Source organism: Talpa europaea (assembly GCF_964194135.1).
Source record: "Talpa europaea genome assembly, chromosome: 1".
Lineage (NCBI taxonomy): Eukaryota > Metazoa > Chordata > Mammalia > Eulipotyphla > Talpidae > Talpa > Talpa europaea.
The window spans coordinates 144,398,672-144,421,252 of record NC_140073.1 but is presented as its reverse complement, the minus strand read 5'-3'; the positions used below and the strand labels follow the sequence as shown (position 1 = coordinate 144,421,252).

The 22,581-nt window shown below is 54.2% G+C and overlaps 1 protein-coding gene across 1 annotated transcript in view; it reads left to right on the top strand.

The window, feature by feature from the left end:
• Window positions 1–398: 398 nt before the first annotated feature.
• Window positions 399–22,581, top strand: part of CFAP65 (cilia and flagella associated protein 65) — a gene marked incomplete at its 5' end in the record, with an annotated part of 32,313 nt that continues 10,130 nt past the window's right edge. Inside the window, 18 exons of the mRNA XM_084231614.1 lie at window positions 399–551; window positions 2,358–2,542; window positions 5,945–6,047; window positions 6,581–6,747; window positions 6,931–7,130; window positions 7,373–7,518; window positions 7,960–8,182; window positions 8,549–8,814; window positions 9,169–9,369; window positions 9,572–9,931; window positions 11,766–11,903; window positions 13,238–13,483; window positions 14,033–14,257; window positions 15,064–15,222; window positions 15,448–15,598; window positions 16,025–16,153; window positions 17,200–17,413; window positions 17,981–18,109. Of these exons, the coding sequence (XP_084087740.1) occupies window positions 399–551; window positions 2,358–2,542; window positions 5,945–6,047; window positions 6,581–6,747; window positions 6,931–7,130; window positions 7,373–7,518; window positions 7,960–8,182; window positions 8,549–8,814; window positions 9,169–9,369; window positions 9,572–9,931; window positions 11,766–11,903; window positions 13,238–13,483; window positions 14,033–14,257; window positions 15,064–15,222; window positions 15,448–15,598; window positions 16,025–16,153; window positions 17,200–17,413; window positions 17,981–18,109 (3,395 nt within the window). The remainder of the gene's footprint in view (window positions 552–2,357; window positions 2,543–5,944; window positions 6,048–6,580; window positions 6,748–6,930; window positions 7,131–7,372; window positions 7,519–7,959; window positions 8,183–8,548; window positions 8,815–9,168; window positions 9,370–9,571; window positions 9,932–11,765; window positions 11,904–13,237; window positions 13,484–14,032; window positions 14,258–15,063; window positions 15,223–15,447; window positions 15,599–16,024; window positions 16,154–17,199; window positions 17,414–17,980; window positions 18,110–22,581) is intronic.

Here is a 22,581-nt window from a genome sequence, read left to right as displayed (position 1 = left end):
AATAAATCTTTTTTTAAAAAAAAAGCCAGATAAAGGTAATGCATGTGCTTCAGTAACACTCCTGGGGTTTGCTGAGAAATGCCATGTGTGGCCATGGAGGCTGGGGATGTGTGGGGCTTAGCCCCATGTCACTCTCCCCAGGGAATGGTGAGCCTCTAGGCTTGCAGGAAAACCCCGAATCTTGTATTCAGGCTCGTTCTCTTGGTGCCATCCATCACTAGAGCTGGGATCAGCCACTTCATGATAATGATGGCCATGCAAGTCTACTCCATGGACTCCAGAGAAAGCTTTTTCCATGTCCCGCCTGTCTTCCCTCTGGCCTCTTCCCAGTTCCAAACTGGCAGGAGCTCCTCGCTTGACCAGAGTGCTCCCCTTGGACTTGTGTTTCAGGTGCCTTGATGCTCAGCCAGACTTCCCCGAGCCCCAGCACGAGGCCACGGGACAGCGGGGACTACACCATGAACTCTGGGTCATGCCTGAGTGCCAGCACCATGGCCATCCCCACCATCACCAGCAGCAGTGTCTGCAGTAGCAGCAACACCAGTGCACTGGTGAGGACACGTCGGGGTGGGTGGAGCAGGGTGGAGCAGGGTGCAGCAGGCCTGGGAGGGGGGTGAGTGGCAGAGCTGACTGGCATTAGGAATCTGAGTGGCCTGACTCCATATCCTTGTCTAAAATCCAGCACTAGACCCTGCACAGGTTGAGCGCCCAGCTGAGCAAGTGGTGGTGGAAGCTCTCGGGGGTGGGGGGGCAGGAGGAGCAAGCCGGAAGTGATAGACTAGCCTGCAGAAAGTAGCTGTGGTCTTCACCCAAAGGACTTTGTGTCTGACCGATATATGGGCGTTGTTTACTCTGCTATTCCCGGGGTTCTCGCTACGTGGTATCACAGGGGCGTGGGAAGTGGTCGTCCAGGGGTGGGTTGTGTGGTGGGTTGTGTGTGTCTGTTGTGTGTGGTTGTTTCGTGTCTTCTTAGATGAGGTGGTGGTTGCAGGTGCCTCCCTGCCCCGCACCAGGGACCAGGGGTCACCTCACCCCTCCATGTGTGGGTTATTCCAGGCCCGTTGACCCTCAGATTCACTCACTGCCCTTTCCCGCTCAAAGCAGGAGAAAGGGGGGAGCCAGGGTACTCCTCCTCCCCCCTCTCCACCTTGAATAGCACCCCCATCAGCTCCAGTTCCCAGCAGACAGGCCGCTGGGCTCTGCGAACCCCGCTGCCTTCCCCTAACTTGGATGTGGTAGCTGATCCCTAACCTCAATGTTGCTAACTTCTGGCTGATTTCACCATTTCCTGGCTGTGCATTAAATTCTTTTTAAACACCCAGAGGGACTTCTGTTTTCCTGGTTGGACGCTGACTGAGGCACCAACTTAAAGTGAATCCCTCGCTCACCCATGCACCTGTCTTTGTGGGCAAGTCAGGAAAGAAAATATCATATGGACTCTCAAGGCACTCTCTGTGGATGCAGCTGCAGGAGAGAAGGGAGCTGCCGCTCTCATCCCCTATTGTCCTCCTGGCACCATGCAGAAGAGCAGGCCAGCAAATATTTGTGGACTGGATGATGATATCCTCGTATTATGTAATGACATAAAAGCAATCTAGAAGATAAAGTAGAATGGCAGTGAGTCGTGTGTTCATGGCAATGGCCATGGCAGGAAGTGGCACCTGGTCCGTCCACCTTGCCACCCCAGGGGTTGAGGGTTGAGGATGGACCCTCAGAAGGATTTTCCATCATCCAGGGAAGCCAGGCACATGGTACTGGTAGTGTCATCTGGCAGGAGCAATTTTTGGAGTGACCCCCAAGTCAGGACATGGGGTAGGGGTGAGTCACGGGGCACACTAGCTCTTTCCTTAGCTCCAGCAGCCAGGTGAGGGATGGAAGAGGAGCTGTGGAGTATTCCTGTAGGGTGGAAAGGTGCCTGGCATGGACGGCTTCAGTAAGGAGAGGCTTCTGAGAAGGGGTGGGATGATGAGGAAGCGGTGGAGGAGCCCCTGAGAGAAGAGATGTCTGATGGTGTGTGGGGAACAGAGCAGGCTGGCCGGCTAGCTAACACTGTTCTTGAGAGCAAATCCGAAAAGAAAATACTATATGTGGGGGGGAGGGTGGAATGGCCACATGGGGTGGCCCAGGGGAGACTTCTGGGGCAGGGATGAAGGGAACCTAGTTGCAAAAGCATTCCAGTGACTTTGGAAGAGGTGATTTTTGACCCTAGGGCCTATCTGCTCCCCACCCTCTCACTCCAGACTTCTCCCAGGGATGAGGGAGGTGGATTCATTATGTTCTGGACCTTTTATCTGAGCCGTTGAGTCCTATCATGCTAATGTATCATCCCCCCCCCCTTCTTCCTGCCAACCGAACAGCCTACCAGCCCCATGGACACTCAAGTATGCTTCCCGAAGAGGCAGGAGAAAGTGAAGAAGAAGGTTGTCTGGGGCATTGAGGTGGCCGAGGAGCTGCAGTGGAAAGGCTGGGAGCTCGGGAAGGAGATCACTAAGAACCTGGTTCTAAAAAATCTATCCTTTAAAACCCAGAAGATGAAGTACAGGTACCAACCAGCATGAGGTCAGAGACCCAGCCCCCAGGCCCCAGACCCCCAAAGCAGACACTTTAAAAAAGCAAAACAAAATCAGAAGCGTGTATAAAACGTGTAGTTGAACCACTTACCAAAAGTGGATCCCACTGACCAGGGAAACAATGGAATAAGTGTCTGAAGCTCACCTTCCCCTATTTGGTGTCCCTCTCCTCATAGAGCACCTTCCGGACCCTTGAAGTTAACCTCTTTCATGATAATGATCCTTGCTTTTTACAAATGGATTTACCACTTATGTTTGCATCCTAAATGATAGTTTAGTTTCACCTTCTTACAAGATCTGTATAGATGGAATAATGTGGTGTACTTTAAAAAAAAAACAGTTTTTAAAAATTATTTATTTATGCATACTAGAACTGGGGTACAGGTCAGAGGTGCATGGGGTTGGGGGTGAGAGGATTCACCAGAGACAGCGTGGGAAGCAGAATAGGCAGATTGATTGAAATACACTGCTGAGGGGAGCAGCGGGTGTGACAAGAGAGGTCTACTGTGCCATGTGGGTAGCTCCCTGGCTGTCTGGGAATCGAACTCGTGCTGCAGAGGCTGCGGAGAGCTTCACAGTGCTGTGCTTAACCCCTTGCACCACCAGGGAGGCCCAATGTGGTGTACTTTTATAACACTTTCATTTTGCCCAATTATATTAGCAAGACTCATTCACCTGCCACTATAGTTGATCCTTTTTTATTTCAGTATAATATCCCAAGGTGGGCCTGTTTCATAATGTGTTCATCTGTTCTTCTGTTGAGGGACACTGGATATTTCTATTTGGGACTGTTACCTCCATTTGCGTATACATCCCTGGTTGCATGAGAATGAGAATTTTTCCAGGGTAGATACACAGGCGTAGAACTGCTGTGACTTAGAACATGTACATGTTAGCCTTTGGTGGATCAAGCCAACTATTTTCTACAGTGCTTGTACCTATTTATATTCCTGTGGGCCACATATGAGAATTTCTATTCCTCTACTTGTTTACCAATATTTGCTATTGGCAGGATTTAACATTTTTGCCAATAATGGTAACTTGTGGTCTTAATTTGTACTTTCCTGATTACTAAAATAGTTAAGTATCTTTTTATATGTTATAGACCATTTCATTTGTGAAATTCCTATTCAAGGCTGTGCCCATTTTTCTATTAGATTGTTTTTGTAGAAGTTCTCGTAGTGGATACTAATTCTTTGTTAGTTGTGTTGTGAATACCTTCTCTCCTTTATAAGCTGTCTTTCCGGCACTTTGTCATGTCTTCTGAAGAAAGAAAGTTCTTAGTTTCAAGGAATCTTTATAGTTGATGCTTTTTGCATCTACACCTACCTAAGTCATGAATATGTTTTCCTTTGGTACCTTCTAAGGACTTTATACTTTTAGTTTTCATGTTTGTCTTTCATCTATATGGAACTAATTTTTGTGAATGGCTTGGAGTGGGAATCCAACAACATCTTGTTCCTCAATCAAATGTCTAATTGTTCCAATACTGTTTACTGAAAATCTTATTCCCTCTTGATCTCTTACACCACTAATGTATATCAAGTGTCCATGTATCTTTGGATCCATTTCTGAACTCTGTTTTGTTCCACTGAACTTCTTGTCTCTCCCTGGGTTAATATCATCCTGAACCAATTATTAGAATTTGTAGTAAACTTTGATATATGGTAGTGTAAATTCTTCATTCTTATTCAAGATTTTTTTGAAAATTCATATAAATTCATATTTCACATAAGTCTTCAGATCAGCTTATCCCACATACACATAATTGTTTTTGAGATTTTGATTGGTATTTAATTGAACCTATTGGTCAATTTGGCATTACTACAAATTGAGTCTCTCAATCCATGAACATGGTTTATCTCTTTCATGAATTTAGATCTTCTTTGTGTCTCTCAATGAAGGGCACAGTTTTCTCCTCATACATCTTCACATCTTTAGTTAGACTTATTCCTAGTATGTTATGGTTTTTTTTTTTTAAGATTTATTTATTTATACAAGCATTGCATACAGTCAGAAGCGCAGGAGGGCAAAAGAATTCACCAGAGCCAGAGCAGGGAGCAGAGCAGGCTGAAGGACAGAAGTACACTGCTGAGGGGAGCAGCGGGCGGCAGGAGAGGTCTGCACGCCATGTGGGACCCTCCCCCAGAGGCCAGGGAGCAGCTGGGGATCAACCGGTGCTGCAGAGGCTGCAGGCAGCTTCGCACCCCAGTGCTCAACCGCTGCGCCACCAGGGAGGCCCATGTTATGGTTTTGACGTTGTTGCTTATGATATTTTTTTAAGTAGTTTCATTTTCTGCTTGTTTCTAGTTTCTTAGAAAAGCATTTTTATGTGGTTGCTTTGTGTGTGACTTTGTCATATTCAAAACCTTAGTAAACCCTCTTATCAGTTCTCATAATTTATTTGTTAATTCTTCTTTCCATCTACACACTCATCTTTTATATGGAAATGGTATTTTTCTTCCTTCTTTCCAATTTTAATATCTTTTCTTCTTTCCTTAGTGTATGTTGAATAGAAAAGTGTTGAACATAGTGGTTTTAGAAGTCATCCTTTTTTTGGTTATGATCTCAAAGTAAAAGATTTCACTATTTCACCATTAATTTGGATGTTGTATTTTTTTTTAAGATTTATTGTTGTAGTTTTTTTTAAGATTTATTTATTTATACATACAAGAGCTGGGGTGTAGGCCAGAGGTGCAGAGGAGTGGGGCATGAAAGGATTCACCAGAGACAGAGTAGGGAGCAGAACAGGCAGATCCACTGAAATACACTGCTGAGGGGAGCAGCGGGCAAGCCAGGAGAGGTCTGCTGCACCATGTGGGTCACCTCCCTGGCCAGCCAGGGAATCAAACTAGTACTGCAGTGACTGGTGATAGCTTGATAGTGCTGTGATTAACCCCTGCACCACCAGGGAGGCCCCTTATTAATGTTCTTAAAGTCTGCAGTATCTATAGTTATCCAACCCTGGAACTCTACAGCTCTGCCAAGGCCTGTGCTTGGAAAGGCACACCTGACACCCTTGTTCTCAGCCTTGGTTTCCCCCAGCTGAGTGCTTAGGGGTTTGGTTAAATCAGGGCAGCCTCCCTACCCCCACCCCCAGGGACTACCACAGACTTCACTGATACAAATGCTACTTCCTCACCCCTGTGTCTCTCTGATGCTTTGCCATCCTGCGGAGATGGCGGCAAGAACAGTAAGATGAGGGAGACAAGACCTCTTGTGACAACTCCCACGGGCTCATTCCCAGGGTCTTTTCTTCTGTGTCCCAGGGACTCACGCCCCCTCAGTTTTCCAGGGTTTTCCTAATCTTTCTGCCTCTTCTAGTTTTCTAAGCCCTGATCCTTAGGTGCTTCCCCCCTGGCTCTCACCTGCAGGCCCCCCAAGAGCAAGTTCTTCTTCACAGTCATTCCTCAGCCCATCTTCCTGAGCCCAGGCATAACCTTCACCCTCCCCATCATCTTCCGGCCTTTGGAGGAGGTAAGGCCCACCATGGCGAGTGGAGGGCAGGGAGGGACACAGGAACAGGAACCCCTGGACAAGATCAGGTCAGAGCAGCAAGGAATTACACGCTACCCGATACACACCCTACCAGCTGCTGCCAAAACTCCAGCTTGGGAAATCCTGGAGAGACACAGGCCCTATCTCATTGGACAGAGGGGCATTCCCAATTGAATGTTGGGGGGCAAAGGCTGTGCTACTGTTTTGGCTATTTCCTGACCTCTTCCTGCTCTCAAAATGCCTCCCCCGAAACAAATACTTTGTTCGCTATAATAGAGGCCCCAAAGCTCTGAGACCAAGGTAATGTTGGTGGGCAGATAACTGACCTGCTCCTCTGAGACTGAACTAGCAGGCCAGGGCCCAGACCAGGCCTCAGTGATTGTGTTGGGGGTGCGGCCAAGGACTGGGTTGGGATGTGGCCCCCAGTACCAGCTAGGAGCCACTGATCAGTGATGGCTTCTACCACTCTCCCTACCCCCTCCCCACCCCCTCTCCACCCTACTTCTCTGCAGAAGGAGTACCTGGACCAGTTGTGGTTTGAGAAAGAAGAGGGAGTGTTCAGTGTGTACCTGCGGGCCACCCTGCCCTGTCACATGCTGATCTGCCCGCTGTCCCTGCAGTTGCCCATGTGTGCCGTGGGGGACATGGTCGAAGCCTGGTTCTGCCTGGACAATGTGGGGTGAGGGGGATAGTTGAGAATTCTGAGGAAGGCACCTGGGAGAGGAGAGACTGGCATGTCTGTTGGGGAGGGGGCATGGGGATATAAAGAGGGCTGCCCAGGGTCCCCACCTTTCTAAGGAGAGCCAGTGGTCAGAATGAGCACAGTGACTCTGACCTGCCCCTGTCCCTTGCCCTCCCCCAGGGACTTGACCTCCTGCTACAACTGGGAGTTCCCCAACCCATTCCAGATGCTGCCCACCACGGGGCTGCTGGAGCCAGGCCAGTCCTCTCGCATCAAGGTGACCTTCCAGCCCCTGATGGCTATCATCTACGAAGTTCAGGCCTCGTGCTGGTATGGAGAGAGGGGCCAGCAGAAGTGCAGCATCCAGCTGCAGGCTGTGGGTGAGCCCCACCTCTCACCTGTCCCTGGCTCCCACCTGCTGTACGCCCCTGGCTCTCAAAGCTTCATGTGCTCCCCCAAACTTGCTCCCTGACTTGGCCCCCATGGCACATGCACCAGCTTCCCCACCACCCCCTTGCCAGCCCCACTGGCTGTACCTTTTCTGTGCCTTCCTTGGTGTCACAGCTTCTAAGGGCAAAGCCCCGGTGAGCTTCTCCCCAAGATGCCCCCATCTCTGTCCCAGGCAAGTGTGCACAGCTGCTGGTGAGCATAAGGCAGAAGTGCCCAGGAGACCAGGATGTGGAAGGCTTCCAGAAAGTGCTGCACTTCGGCTCTGTTGCTGTGGGCTGCACTGCTGAGAGGCAGATCAAGCTGTATAATCCATCAGTGGTAGGCGCCCTGTGTATTTGGGGGGAGTGGGGGCAGGATTTGGGGATCACTGAGCTGGGAACTCCTAAAACCCACCCCTTTACAGATGGCCCTCCTTTTCCTTTGGTCCCAAGCCTCACCTAACCCATGTCTGTTGAAACATACATGTGTCCCTTTCTCCTCTCTTCTGGGGGCTAGGGTATCCCCTGTTTCCCCAAAGAGCAACCATATGACCATCCTGACCTCAGGATCAGAGCTGGCCCTTTGGGAAGAGAAGGTTCCTTCAGAGCAGCCCCAGTTCAGGGCACACGTTTTGTCTTGGCCTCTTCTTTCCTCCTGGTAGGGGTTGCCTCACCCACAATCAAAGCTAATAAGTGGGGCACACTCTGGGCACTAGCTGCCCTTACCCCCTTGGGCTGGGTCCCTCTAACTTGCCCTCTCCTGCCCCACCTGGCCTCACAGGTGAGCGCCCCCTTCAGGATCGAAGTGGCCCAAGACATGTTGGTCAAAGACTCGGCCTTCTCATGCCCCAAGGTGCAGGGCGTCGTGCCCCCAGGAGGGAAGAAATGCGTGTCTGTGTTCTTCCACCCCAGGACTTTGGACATCAGAACTATGGGCTACTTCTCCATCATTCCCTCTGGCTGCGCCACCCAAACCCTGCTCAAAGTTGTTGGTTTCTGTAGAGGTACTGGCAACTGCAGGAGGCTGCACTCCCCTCGGGACAGGAGCAGGACCCACTCTTACTTAGGACTGGGAAATGCACCTTGCCTTAGGCCACCTCCTTGCCCTTCTGCCTGGGTGTCTGCTGCCCCCTGGTGGGCTCACTGAGAAATCAGGGACACCTGGAGATCCTGTTCCTGCCTTCACCTTGGTGACCTCCAAGTTCTGCTCAGGCTCCTGGGGCCCTGGCATGTCCAGCCTCGTTTTCCATCTCTGCGCTGCGCCTCCTCCCATGAATGGGACCCTTTCTGAGACATCCTCAGGGAGGCTGATAACCCCAGCCCTACCCTGGGGACAGCCCACTCAGAGGGACCCCATCTCCTATGCCCAGGTCCCGCCGTGTCCCTGCAGCACGACTGCATTGACTTCACTCGGGTCACCCTTGGGGAGTGCTCGGAGCAGCCCCTGTGGATTGAGAACAAGTCAGACTGCACGGCCCGCTTTCAGTTTGCCATTGACTGCCAGGAGAGCGCGTTTAGCATCAGACCCGCCTTCGGGACCCTGGTGGGCAAAACCCGCATGACCCTGCACTGTGCTTTCCAGCCCACTCACCCTATCATCTATTTCCGAAGGGTGGCCTGTCTTGTCCACCACCAGGTAAGCAGTGGGAGGAGGTAAGGAGGGGCTCCCTGGGAGCTGAAGGGGTGAAACTGTGCTTGGGGCTCCCTCCCCTGCATCTGGCACTTCTGGAGCTGTCTGCTGCATCGACTCCTCCAGGGCCCGTGTCTGGCCAGGGTCTGAGCCTGTGGGCATGCCAGCCTCACCCTGAGTGCAGCCAGGCTGGGGGCTCCCTGCCACTGCCTCTGATGGGCTGGGGAGAGGGACGATTGGGAGCTCACCCCACTCAGCATGTGCTCCCTGAGCACTCACAGGCAGAGCACCCTGCCCGGCTGGGCCTGGGCCCAGGTGCTGAGTGGGAGCTGAACTCTGGCCTCCTGCACAATACTGTAGGACCCGATGTTCCTGGACCTGATAGGGACCTGCCACTCAGACAGCACCAAGCCGGCCATCCTGAGACCTCAGCACGTCGCTTGGTACCGCACGCACCTGGTACGGGGCCTGACGCTCTACCCCCCTGACATCCTGGGCATCATGCTGAAGGAAAAAAAGCTGGAGCAGGATAAGAATGGGGCCCTCATGATCCCCCTTGAGGTACAGAGCACCCCTTTGGCCCCCCGGGGGGCCAGGCTACTCACCCCAGGTTCATGCCCCCTTCTCTAGCAAATTCTTGGGGAGTCCCCTTCCCCCAGAGCCCTGCGGGCACCGTTAGTGACTGTGTGGAGCTCTTCCAGAAAGGACGGCAGCAGAAGGAATGGCAGCTGAGTCCCTGCCCATCCATCTCTCCCCCATGCAGGATCCGGAGGACACGCCAGCTCCGAAGTATCCCCACGTCCCCCCCATGACCGAGTACTTCTTTGACGGCACCAGCGATGTGGCCGTGTTCCCCCCGCCTGTTAGCATAGAGCCCACTGAGGTGGATTTTGGTGCCTGCCCCCCGCCTGAGGACCCCAGCCCCGTCCCCCTGTGCCTGATGAACCACACCAAGGGCAAGATCACCGTGGTCTGGACGCACAGGTCTGACTGCCCCTTTTGGGTGACTCCAGAAACCTGTGTCGTGCCCCCACTCAAGTCCATGGCCATGCGCCTGCATTTCCACCCGCCTCATCCCAACGGCTTCTACTCCGCAGAGCTGGAAGCCTTCGCTCTCTATAAGGTGTGTGCACGCAGATGAGATGGGGAAGGCAGAGCCTGACTACTGGGTGGGCTGGCGGAGGTGACGGAGGGGTGCTGTATGGCCCAGCCTCCCTGCCAGGCTCTGCTCCCTCCTTCCTTTGCCTCCTTGGCTGGACGGTGAACCTACTGGTTGCCCCAGGCTCACCCATAGGTAGCCTCCCACCTCCCACCTCCCACCTCCCACCACCCCTGCTGTGGTTGCCTCGCCTCCTGCTAGTCCTTGAAATAGGATGCGGGGCCTGTAAAGGGGGCATGGGCAGGCCCCCAGTGTTGGGGAATGGGCATCGGTGTGAAGGGGTTGGGGGGCTGGGGCCCAGAGAAGAGTGGGGCTGTGCAGTCAAGATCAGAGCCCCTTGCCAGCTGAGCAAGACCCCTCGTGGCAATCAACCCTGGCATTTTCATCTATAAACTTGGGGTCGTAGCCAAACTTTTGAGAAAACTTTCCCAAGACGAGCTTCTAGTTGGCTCTGTTCTAATATCCCGCAGAAGGCGAATGTGGAGGTTTGTAAGAGGAAGGTTGTGGACACCTGGCTTTGCCCAGGTCAGACTTCTAGGCTGCAGGCTCTATCCCTCTGCTCTCTGGCATGGCAACCACCAGCCACAAGTAGCCACTGAGCCTTTGAAATGCGGGGAGTCTGAAATAAGAAGTGCTGTAGGGCCTCCCCTGGTGGCTCAGCGGTTGAGGGCTGGGCTGTGAAGCTGCCTGCAGCATCTGCAGCGCCAGTTCAATCCCCGGCCTCCAGCAAGGGTCCCACATGGTGCTCAGACCTCTCTTGCCACACCTGCTGCTCCCCTTAGCAGTGTATTTCGGTCCATCTGCCTGTTCTGCTCCCTGCTCTGGCTCTGGTGAATTCTCTCACCCTCCCGTGCTTCTGACTGTACCCAGTGCTTGTATAAATAAATCTTTAAAAAAAAAAATCAGCAGCGGGCCTCCCCGGTGGCGCAGCGGTTGAGCGCTGGGTTGCGAAGCTGCGCGCGGCCTCTGCGGCGCCGGTTCGATCCCCGGCTGCTCCCCGGCCACCAGAGAAGGGTCCCACATGGCGTGCAGACCTCTCCTGCCGCCCGCTGCTCCCCTCAGCAGTGTACTTCGGTCCTTCTGCCTGCTCTGCTCCCCGCTCTGGCTCTGGTGAATTCTCTCACCCTCCCGCGCTTCTGACTGTACCCAGTGCATGTATAAACAAAAAAAACAAACAAACAAACCAGCAAACAAATAAATAAAGCATGCCCCTATTAAAAAAAAAAAAAAATCGTTAAAAAAAAAAAAAAATCAGCAGCATTTAAAAAAAAAAAAAAGAAGAAGAAGAAGCACTGTAAAGGTCTAAGCACATCCACACACTGGCTTTGGAAGTCTTAGCCCAAAAGGAGTGTAAACTGTCTCACACATCACTTAGATATTGACTATGTTGAAATGATAAGATTTTGATCCTTTGGGGTTAAATAAAATCGATTAAGGTTAATGTCACGTGTTTCTCTTCAGCGGTGTGGCTACTGGGACATTTAAAATCACGGTTGCAGCTGGGGCTGGGTGGTTTGTATCGGCCTCCACGTCTCTAGGCTCTTTCGACAGGGTGCTGGCTGCCTTCACATCCTGCCTGCCCGCCCTTGGGCTGTTGTAGCCACACAGGGTGTGTGTTTGCTGGGTGCTCAGTCGGGACCTGGCGCACAATAGCAGGGGCTGCATCATAACTGATTGTGGGCACCCTCTTCAGGGAGGCCCTCTGTGCTGTGCCCAGTGTGGGACTCCTACAGCGCAGGGGGCCCCACAGAGTGGGAGACAGGACTAGGAGCTTGTCCACGGGTCCGGCCCCCTGCAGGTCCTGCAGAGCTACAATAACATCGAAGAGGACTGCACAGTGTGCCCGTCCTGGTGCCTGACGCTCCACGCTCGAGGCCACAGCTATTATGCTGCCTTGGAACACCACATCCCCATCTACTCCCTGGACGCCCCCAAGGTGAGCGGGGACCCCAGGGGAGCTTAGCTTCTGCCTTGGCCGGAACATCCCTCTCCTCTCTGATGGTCTCAGAAACACCCCAGCCAGTGACCTCTCTGGCCTTCCCCACCTCCCCACCGCCGGGTCCTGGGGCTCTGGGTCATTGAGGACTCTCCGCCGGGCCACGGAGAGTCTCGGGCTTGGACTGCTGGCTCCACCCGAAATACTCCCTGCTTCTAAGACCCTCAGGTTTAAAACTCCAGCTTCTCCATTTGTCTGTGTTTTGCTTACCGAGAAGCTGCTAAGGATCTGACCACCCGCCACGGCCCCTGCCCTCGAGGACCGCCATGTCTGCAGGGCGCGCAGAGCGGGCGCCCTGGCCCAGCCCCTTCCTCAGGCCTCATAAATTGTCGCTGGAGTCCTGTCTGCCTCGACCAGCAGGATCACGCTGGCTTCAAAATACAGACCCTTGAGCCAGTCCCCCCGGTTCCAGCCCCCCGTCTCCTCCCGTGCCTCTTCTTTCCAGCTTCCATTGCCCTTGCTCACCTTTCCGCCCGTCTTCACTCTCCTCCTCACACTGCTGAAACACGCCACTTTTGGACAAGTGCTTGGGGGCCATCGTGCTCCCCCGACCCAGCTGTATTCCTCCCCAACCCCAAACCTGCACCACCTCCGAGATTCAGCTCAAGGGTGCCCCTCCCCAAAGCCCCTGCGACGGCACCGGGCAAAGCAGTCCTACTCCCACCCAGCCCTGCCCCATTCCCTTGGCCAACTCCTCCCCGAGGTCTGTGGCCTTTACCGTCATCCAGTGGATTCTGGACCTGTGTCTCACGCTGCATTACGCATGCGTGCTTATTGCCCCAGCTGACTGGGAACCGGGTCAGCGATGTCAGCCTGGTGGTGTGTAGCCTGCTCAGCCCTCAGCACGTGCTGACCGCTCTCCACACACCTAAGGAGTGTTTGGAAGCCAGGGTGCCTGGGGCTTTCTCTTTCTTAAAGTGGAACTCCCTTCAGGAGAATCAGTAGATGGGGCTGGCATACCCCTGATCTTCTGGAACCAGGATCTCTGAAAGTAGGTTATCCAAAGCCACCCTAAAAGTGCTAAAACTTCTACTTAACCTGAGGAATGTTTTGGGAGGCCTGAGTTTCCCGGCACCAGCTCCTGTGGCCCCCTCTTCTTTCTGGAAGTCTCTGGAGGACCGAAGTGTTTTTTGGTGCCAGGCTATGGGCTCCCTCCAACCCTGCTCTCAGGGTATTGACTGGAACATGTGAAGGCTTTGTGGGTCCCCACTGAGTCCACATAATGTGGGCCTGGATCTGAGCACAGTTCTCTCTCCTCTGCTCTTGTGCCCCAGCTGTTTCCTGCAGTGTCCCCGGGTGAACCCTCCTACTGCAGCCTGCTCCTGGTCAACAAGGGCTCCATGTTGCTGACCTTCAACCTGACCCCTCAGAGCAGCTCAGACATCTTCCTACGGCCCAGCTCTGGCCTGTTGGCCCCTGGGGCCCACCAGATCTTCCTCATTTGCACCTACCCCAAGGGCACTGCCTGGAAGCAGCACACTTTCTACTTGCAGTTCAATTTTTGTCCCCTGTATCTCAAGGTAGGAGGCAGGGCTGGGAACTGGGCCCTTGGGAGCGTGGCTTCCCTTTTCAAAGCCACGTTCAGAGGTTGGTCTCTAAAGCTCCCTTACAGTGGCACAGAGGCCGCTTTTTCTGCAGGAGGTGGCACAGCAGGGAGAGACTCCTCAGGCACAGCTGCCAACAGCTCTCCCACCCCTCAGGACCCTCCCAGTCCACTTCATGGGGTCTGAGACAGAAAAAGGGGTTCAGAGCTCCAAAAGACAAGCGCGGGCACATAAGAGTCATATCTACAGGTGGCAGAGGGGTGTCAGGCCAGGAATAGGGTCCTGTTTGTGGCCCATGTGTGGCCCATAACATAATCCATACCTCCTCCCTCAGTCTCTGGGTTCTTTTCCAGAAGAAAAGAAAAGTTACTGCCTACTCTGCCTTTGGCAGAAACTGCCCATTCCCAGGTTGGCAGAGCTGCCCTCTCCAAGGGGAAAAGGGACCCCTCTGTGCCTTCTTTGACATTTGGGAGAACCAGGGCTAGGGGATAATGTCCGGGCCTGCCCCCCACTCTCTGGCCTCAGGAGGTGAGCATGCAGAGCCGGGAGGAGCCACTGCAGCTGAAGCTGGACACCAGTAAAAACATCTTCTTCAAGCCCACCTGGGTGGGCTGCCCCTCCACCAGCCTCTTCACCTTCAGCAACCCTTCACGTCTGCCCTTGGAGTTCGAGTGGAGGATCTCCCAGCAGTACCGAAAGATGCTGGCCGTCCAGCCCTCCAGGGGGCTCATCCAGCCCAACGAGAGCCTCGTGAGTGCCCGTCCACTGCCAGGGCCTGAGTAGAGAGGGCTTCTGTCCACTGACCCTTCACCGCATCGCTTATTCCTGCTTCTCAAGGGGTGGGCTTACTCTATGCACCGCCTCTTCAATCCATCGCCACTTCCCCAGCCTCAGAAACAGCTGTGATTGTTACTCTCACCATCACCCCCATTTTACAAAGGAGAATTGTTACTTAGAGGAGAAAAAACATTTGCTAAGATATGCTGGTGCCCAGGCATGGGTCCTCTCTCCACCCATGATCCCCAGCACTGAGAGCTCTGTAACTAGGACATGCTTTGGAGCAGCTGGATTTGGGCCCACATGGGTGGCTCTCATTAAGGAGCAAAGAAGGGGACTCCAGAGATCCCGGGTGCAGTTTGGAGGGGGCAGGGGTGTGATCCAAACCAGCAGGGCCCCCTCCCTGTTCTAGAACCTTCTAGACTAGTTGGGGAGACCAAACTTGGGACAGGAGCCACCAGCACACAGTGGTTGTGAGAGCTCAGGGGACCTTGTCGTGAGGCAGGAGAGCATACCCAGCTCCTGCCAAGCAGCCTCGCCAGCTGTATGACCTCAAGCACTGGACTCCACTTCTCTGAGTCTCCATTTCTCATGAGAAAGCAAGGCACTAAAATACCACCTACCTGGGGAGCAGATTGAGGAGCTTAGGGAGGTAACAACAGAGGACATGTGAGGTGCCTGGTTCAAAGGGCCAGCCATGGTTGGCATTGGCGGTGGGACCTCTGGTGGCCGGGGGCTTTCTTGGAGGCCCCCATGCAGGATCATCTCTGTGACCCTAGACACTGACCTGGACCTTCAGCCCTTTGGAGGAGACCAAGTACCTGTTCCACGTGGGGATGTGGGTGTGGGAGGCTGGCCTGCCCCCAAACACCAAGCCCCCCGCTATCACCCACTACATCCTCCGGCTTGTGGGCGTGGGCATCACCAGCAACCTCTCTGTGAGTGGGCAAGCCCTGGCGGCTGGGGGTGGGTGATCGGGGGTCAGGGCAGTGGTGGAAGGGAAGGCACGAGAGTGCCCAATGCCAAGAGGGCAGGGGATGGTTGCCTGCTGGCTCCCACCCTGGTCCTGCCCTTCCTTGGGGATTCTCCGAGACTAGGGGTGGGGCCAAGGCCAGGGACCTGGGGGCGCCCCTCCCCCTGGGCTGGCTGACTCTGGCCCACAGGTGCAGGAAAAGGAACTGGACTTTGGGAACATCCTGGTGAACAGCTCGCAGTCCAGGCCTCTGGTGATCCTGAACGAGGGCCACTGCACCCTCCACTACCGCCTGTACCTGGAGCAAAGCAGCCCCGAGCTCATCCATGGTGACCCCCTTGGTACTCGGCCAGGCTGGGATGGGGCTGGAGAGGTGGGGAGTGAGGGGTCTGGCTAAGGCTGCTTAACCAGACCATGGTTCGGAGGTCGGTGAGCAGGCCTGAAAACTCGGTGCTTCCACTGGCTAACTGTGGCGCCGAGCAGGAGGCTGCCCTCCCTGAGCCTGAGCTTCCTCCCTGTGTAATGGTGGCTCCTAAGCAGGGCTGCTGAGTGGAGCACAGAGCTCGGAGGTGCCAAGGACACAAACAAGAGCGGTCCTGAACTGGGAGGAGGGACGCTTCATTACTGATGATGCAGGGGCTTCTCTCCACTCAGTGGCCTCCTGGCCCACAGGAGGGGTCTGGGAAGGAGCAGGAGAGCCGGGGCCTCCCTGACTTGCACTGAGCGCCTCCTCTGCCCTTGCCCCAACCTGGGTCATCTCTGAACAGCTCTGCAGCTGGACAGGATGGAGGGGAGCATGCCGCCGCGGTCCCAGGACACCATCTCCCTGACGGCCTGTCCCAAGCGCCGGTCCCAGTACTCCTGGACCATCAGCTGCGCGCTCTTCTCCCTCAGAGGTACCTGAGCCTCCAGGGAGGAGCGGGAGGGGTGGGGAGGGCTGTGTGAGTCCTGATGCAGCTAGCAGGGTGGGTGTGCCTTTGGGTGTCCGGTGGGAAGGCCTCACAACCACACGTGTGTGGGGGTGTCCGTGTGCATCTATAACCACACGCGAAGAGTTTAGGCTGCACTGACTCACTGGGCCTCAGCTTCCTCCTCCGTAAAATGGGCTTGTCACCAGCCTGCTCTCAGGTGTCTGGGGAGGCACAGAGAGCGCCTCCAAGTGTGGACTTGAACCAGGCCCTCTGGGCAGGATCCTGGCCCCAGCATTTCTAAGCCCTCTAGTCTTAGCAAGTTGCGTGACCTCCCTGACACTGTTTCCTCATCTGTAAAGCGGTGCACAGGTAAGAACAGGGCATGAAGCGGCGACACGCTACCACACGGTGGGCCTTGGAACATCTGGGCAGAAGAAAGAAGCCAGCCCCAAAGTCACATAATGTGTCATTCCATTCACATGAAATCTCCAGAACAGGCAAATTCATGGCAACGGAAAGCAGATATGTGGTTGCCAGGGGTGGGGGTGGGAGGTGAATGGGGACAGCTACTTAGTACTGGGTTTCTTTTTGGGGTGATGAAAATGTTCTCAAAGTAGATAGCGATGAGGGTAAACTGTGGTAAACTGCGAATATATGAAAACCATTGAATTGTGGGGTTTACAGTATATAAGAGGGTTGATTTTTCAGTATGTAAAATTATAGGCATATAATTATATAGTAAGATTATATATATACAATTATATAATAAGTATCTCAACAAAGCTGTTAGTGATCAGTTGGAAATCAAATACCGGTGCACGGTCGAGGCAGTGGGCGTCCGAACACTTAGAACAGGTAGGAAGGGAATATTGGACAAGAGCGGCCTGTTGCTGGAAAGGCCCCAGAGCCCAGGCACCACCTGCTCCCAACCAGGTCCCATGTGTGCGCCCTGCTCCGGGGGAGCTGGGATGTGAGCCTTGGGGAGCTGGGACGTGAGCCCACGCCTGTCTCTCCGCTCCCCTCTCCCCCAGATAACAAGGTTGGCGAGAAGCGGGAGCTGTGTCGTGTCTTCCTGGTGGCCGTGTACCCCTTACTCTCCTTCCTGGATGTCTGCTCCATGGGCAGCGCCGAGGGCATCCCCCGGAAGCAACTGTGGCGCCTCTTTTCCCTGGACATGCTCAACAGCTACCTGAAGCGTGACCCCACCCCCTGGGAGCTCACCTACAGGGTCCCCACTCGGCACAGGTGAGCTGCACCTGGGGGAGGCAGGGCCGTTCTGGGATTGTCCTTGGGGCTTTCTGTATACACACATTGTACCGGGCCCATCCCAAAAGTGGCTCCTTCCCCCAAATCCACACCCTTCCGGGCCTCCCTGATGGCGCAAGGCGTTAAGCACCACACTATGAAGCAATCCACAGCCTCTGCAGCAGGAGTTTGATCCCTGGCCTGCCAGGGAGAAACCCACATGGTGCAGCAGACCTCTAGTGTCTCGCCCACTGCTCCCCTCAGCAGTGTATTTCAGTCAGTCTGCCTGTTCTGTTCCCCACTGTCTCTCTGGTGGACCCTCTCACCACCCCCTGCATCTCTGGCCTGTACCCCAGCTTTTGTATGCATAAATAAATAAATCTTTAAAAAAAAAATCCACACCCTGTCCTGGAGGGGCCTCCAGAAGGCAGGGGTTAACTCAAGGCCTGAAGTGCAAGCCCACACCACCCACCAGTCCCAATTCTCTGATGAGTGCCCAGCCACCACCCTGCAAGGGCCTGTCCTACCCTCACCCCCTCTCTGAGCCTATTTTCCTCCTCCACGCAGCACAAGCCAGATACCCCCGGTCTTCACCCCTCTGAAGCTCGACTTCAATTTCGGGGCAGCACCACTGAAGGCCCCACCCTCTGTGGTGCTTCTGGGCATGAAGAACAGGGGAGTGGTGCCCTTGGACTGGTATGACGGCCATGGGGGGGGCGCCTGGGGGACCCAGGAGACAGGTGCTGCAGGCCTTCTCTTGCTGCCTGGTGTCTGAGAAAAGGGGGGGGGCAGGGAGGCCAGATTGGGCTGGGGTCCCAGCAGGACATAGGGTTAGGGTAGGGTCTGTCACTGGCTCAGACTTATCAGTAGACTCGGAAGTGGAGGGATCACTGGTCCAGGCATCGACTTTTATAACCCCTCCCCCATGCCTCATATCCTTTCCTCTAAACAGTCTCCTCGACTGGTTCCTTCTGGTTCCTTCTCAGGTGGGAGGCTAAGGGCTCGCCTAGACCACTAGCTGGCAGAGCCAGGTTCACACCCGGAGGTCCACCCCAAGGCCCCACCTCCAAGTGAGGTTTCTGGCTGCTCCTTGGTGTCAGCCCCTGTGCTCGGCACCCCTGACAGAGTCCCTGCCCAGTGGGGTGGGGCCTGCTGAAGGGAGGTGAAGGTCTGGTGGGGAAGGGCAGGGGGAACCAGTGTTAGGGTGACTGGCCAGCCTCCGAGGGGAGGGGTATGGCTGAGCAGAGTCTTGTGGGGCTGCGGGAAAAGTCAAGACTGGCCCGGAGCAGGCAGCCCTTCCCCAGGCCCCGGATACCTGAGGCTGCCACACCTGGCCCATTCTGTGCTGGGCTTTCCTCCCATCGGGCACTGCCCAGCTCACGTCCAGTGAGCGTCTGGTTTCCATGCCAGGGCTTTTTCTTATTTTTCCCCTGGCCTCCGCCTCCTGCCTTGATTTCCTAGTAAGCTTCCTTTTGATGACTTCCAACCTGGTTTGGCTAGACAGAGGTGAGAGAGAAGTGTCCCCACCTGGGCTGGGCAGGGGAGCGAGAGGCCCGGCCTGGGCATGGCAGCGGGTAGAGGAGAATGAAAGTGTGCGGCAGGGGCGCCTGCTGCCTCAGGAGCTCTGCCAGCGAGAGCTGGGGTGGGGTGGAGAGAGGGCTGCCGTGGCGCCCCGCATGCCCTGGACTGTCCCGTCCCTCCCTGTGGAGGAGGCAGGTGGGGGGGGTCACTCGGGGGCTCCAGTCCGGGAAGGGTGAGGCTGTGATTGAGGGCTCCAGGCTGAGCAAGTGAGGAAGCTTGGCAGGCAGGGCTGCTGGCCTTGTGGGGAAGGCCCAGGGCCTGCCTTGCACTCTGGATTCGCCATTCACTGGACTCTGAGTGGCGGGGATCCAGGCCCTCCGGGGCTCAGGGGTGGGGGAAGGAAATGTGGCATTGGCCTGAGTCCTGGCGTGGAGGGGTGTTTTGGTGGATTGTGTACGCGTGTGTGTTTGCGTAGGAGCAAGCCAGCTCACACTCTGGGTGGAGAGGGTCCAGGTCCTCCTGGCAACCAAGGCGGGAAGAAACGCCGCACAGAGCTGGCTGAGCTGGGCCCATCCATCAGGAGAGCGTTTGAGGTTCAGGAAGTTGGTCCGTCTGTGCTTCTTCCAGGATTCCGAGCACAGGGAGCCTTCCTGGGAAGGCTCGGCTCTCCTAGGCTTTTTGTGTTGTTGGGTTTCCTCTCAATTTCTTAGAAGGCTATTTTTGAGAATTCTAGCCCACTTCTGCTGAGCTCATAAGAACAAACTGAAGGTTTTATTCCTGCCAAGACCAGTAAGAAACGGGGAGTGTGGACTTGGCCTGGAGGCAGGGGCAGGCAGGAGGGAGTGAGAACCCCAAGTGGGAGGGGAATATAGGAGAAATGGGGAGCCAAACCGCTGCCTCGCTCCCTCCAGCCTTCCCCTTTAATGCCTCTGTTCTTGGCCCAAGGAGTGGGGGGCCTTGCATTCAAAGGGAGATCCCTTACAGAACTCAGATAGGATGTTAAAGTCATTTGCTTCCTCGTGCACTCATTAAGTCAATGGCCAGACCCGTGCTGGTTTGCCGGGGTGCAGGCTCTGACCAGGCCCTCAGAATAGACATGTGGAGGAGCCCAGGCCATGCCTTCCAGGTGCAGCATGGGAGGGGCATGGGGGGACATATCATTCAGGCTTCTGGAGAAATCTCCAACTAAGCTGGACCTGGGACCTCCGGAGAAGAGACAGCTGACCGAGAGCCTTCCAGATACAGCGCCTTGCGGGTAGCCAGGTCGGAGGGCCCAGTGTGTCTGGAGCATTGACGGGAAGGAAGGCAAGAACCTGGGATATGCAGGGCCTGAGGTTTGCAGGGCCTTGCTGTCCTCTTCCTGCAGGTTTGGGCTTCTTCCCGGGACATCAGTGGGATGTCGGCGGGGATGGGGACAAAGACACATTGACTTTCGGGACGTGTCACTCTATTCTGGGGTGGGGGCAGGGGAGAAATGGATGAGCTTTTTGAGGTAGGGTGGGGAGGAGGTGCTGGGGTCCCCAGATGTGGGGCCCACACCCAAACTAGAGAACTGTCGGGGCAAAGAGAGTTGGGATTATTTAGAGAGAGACCGGGTAGGTGGTGAGGGAAGTGGAGGCACTGGGACTTCCAGAGGGCACTGCCACAGCAAGATCTCCAGGTCAGCGGTTGGTCAGTATCCCCCAGATAAAATACAAACACCGTTTATCTGCCTGAAACAAATCGATTCATACTAGAGTGATGGGAGGAAAGTCAGAAACTCAGGCTTTCTCTTCAGGTCCCCTCTGCCGGGGTGACAGGGTTTGGAGGGTGCATCCACCCTCAGCACTTACTCGTCAGACACACAGACGCGGTTATGGGCTGTTCTCTCTCTCTTTCATATTTTCTCACTGAGGTATTATCGACACATCACATTGGTTTCAGGTTTGATATTTGTATCACGATTCAGCATCTGCGTATGTGGTGAAAGGATAATGGTAACTCCAGGTAACGCCCTTACCGCACATGTTTATAATAAAAGCTTTTCCCTTGTGATGAGGGCAACTTTTAACTGGAGTCTCCATGCCTGCACTATAACTGGAAATTTGTGCCTTTGGACCCCTGCACCCATTTCGCTCCCCCTCCGCCTCCTACCACCATTGGCAGCCACCAATCCAGTCTCCATATATGCAAGCTTTGGTTGTTGCTTGTGTTTTTTTTTTTTTCACGATTTATTCATTTATGCATATAAGAACTAGGGTGCAGGCCAGAGGCACGGGGCAGGGTGGTGAGAGGATTCACCAGAAACAGAGTAGGGAGCAGAACAGGCAGATCTACTGAAATACACTGCTGAGGGGAGCAGCGGGAGGGACAGGAGAGGTCTGCTGTGCCATGTGGGTAGCTCCCTGGCCAGGAATCAAACTCATGCCGCAGAGGCTGCGGATAGCTTCACAGCGCCGTGTCTTTAACCACTGCGCCATCAGGGAGGCCCCTCTGCTTGTGTTTTAGATTCCACATCGATGTGAGATCGTGCGGTGTTCACCTCTGTGTGACTTGCTTCACTTAGCGTAGCTTCTTCTGCAGTAATGCTGCCACACCACGCCCGTCCCTGCCCGCTGGCATCGTCTCAGTAACCATCACTCAGCATTAAGTCAGTGCATCTCCTTCAGGTCAATACACACAGATCTGACTCTGTAATATGAACAGACCTTCAATTATTTTCTTTTTGAGCTACCTTTTAAAAGATTTTATTGCAGTAATGCTATTATAGCAGTATTAAGTTTCAGGCGTACCTCCGTGCAAATCGATGTCTGCGTGACTGTGTTAAGTTCACCAGTAAAGGCCCAGCTCCGTCCCCTATGTGCAGCTCACTCCTTTTACCTGTTTACCCTGCGCTCCCCCCACATCCACCTCTCCTTCTAGTCACCACTGATTTGGCCTTATAGTCTGAAAATTTGTGGCTGTTCATTTGGTGCATTTGCTTGTTTTCCCTATGTAGCACAGGTGAGTGAAATCACGTGGTATTGGTCTTTCTCTGTCCGACTTAGTTCACTACATATAATCGGTTCATCCGTGTTGTTGCAAAAATCCATTTTTTAAATTGCACTAGAGCGTCCCAGTGTGTGTGTAACACCTCTGCACCCCGTCATCTATCCACGGGCACTTGGACGGCTCCCGGCGATAGTAAACAGTGCTGCGGTGAACATGGGGGGACAGATGTCTCTTCAAATTGCATTTTTTAGGTAAATACCCAGAATTGGGATAACTGGATTGTGTGGAAATCTTCAGTTATTAAATCCCTCCCTTATTGGATGGCTTTAGTTGTTTCTATGGTTTTCTTTTTTGCCACTACAAAGAGTTGCAATAACATCCTCTGCGTGCATGCCCGCGCGTGTGTGTGCCTACGCGTGTGTGTGGATGTTCATTTACTTCTTCGTTTATTTTTTAATTCTCTGTAAAATAGAATTTGAGTTAAAGGGTACACACGCTTTTTATTCTTGCGGGTGCTTCCTGAATCCCCACAGTACAAGGGGAGGCAGTTCCTTATCTCCCTCCCTATGCTTGAGGAGGCCTCTAACTCGTGTTCGTGTTTCTGATATGAAAATGTTTGAGTTGCTTTGAGAGAGTGTGGATTTGCACTTCCCCCGAGCCTTTCAGGTGTGTGTTGT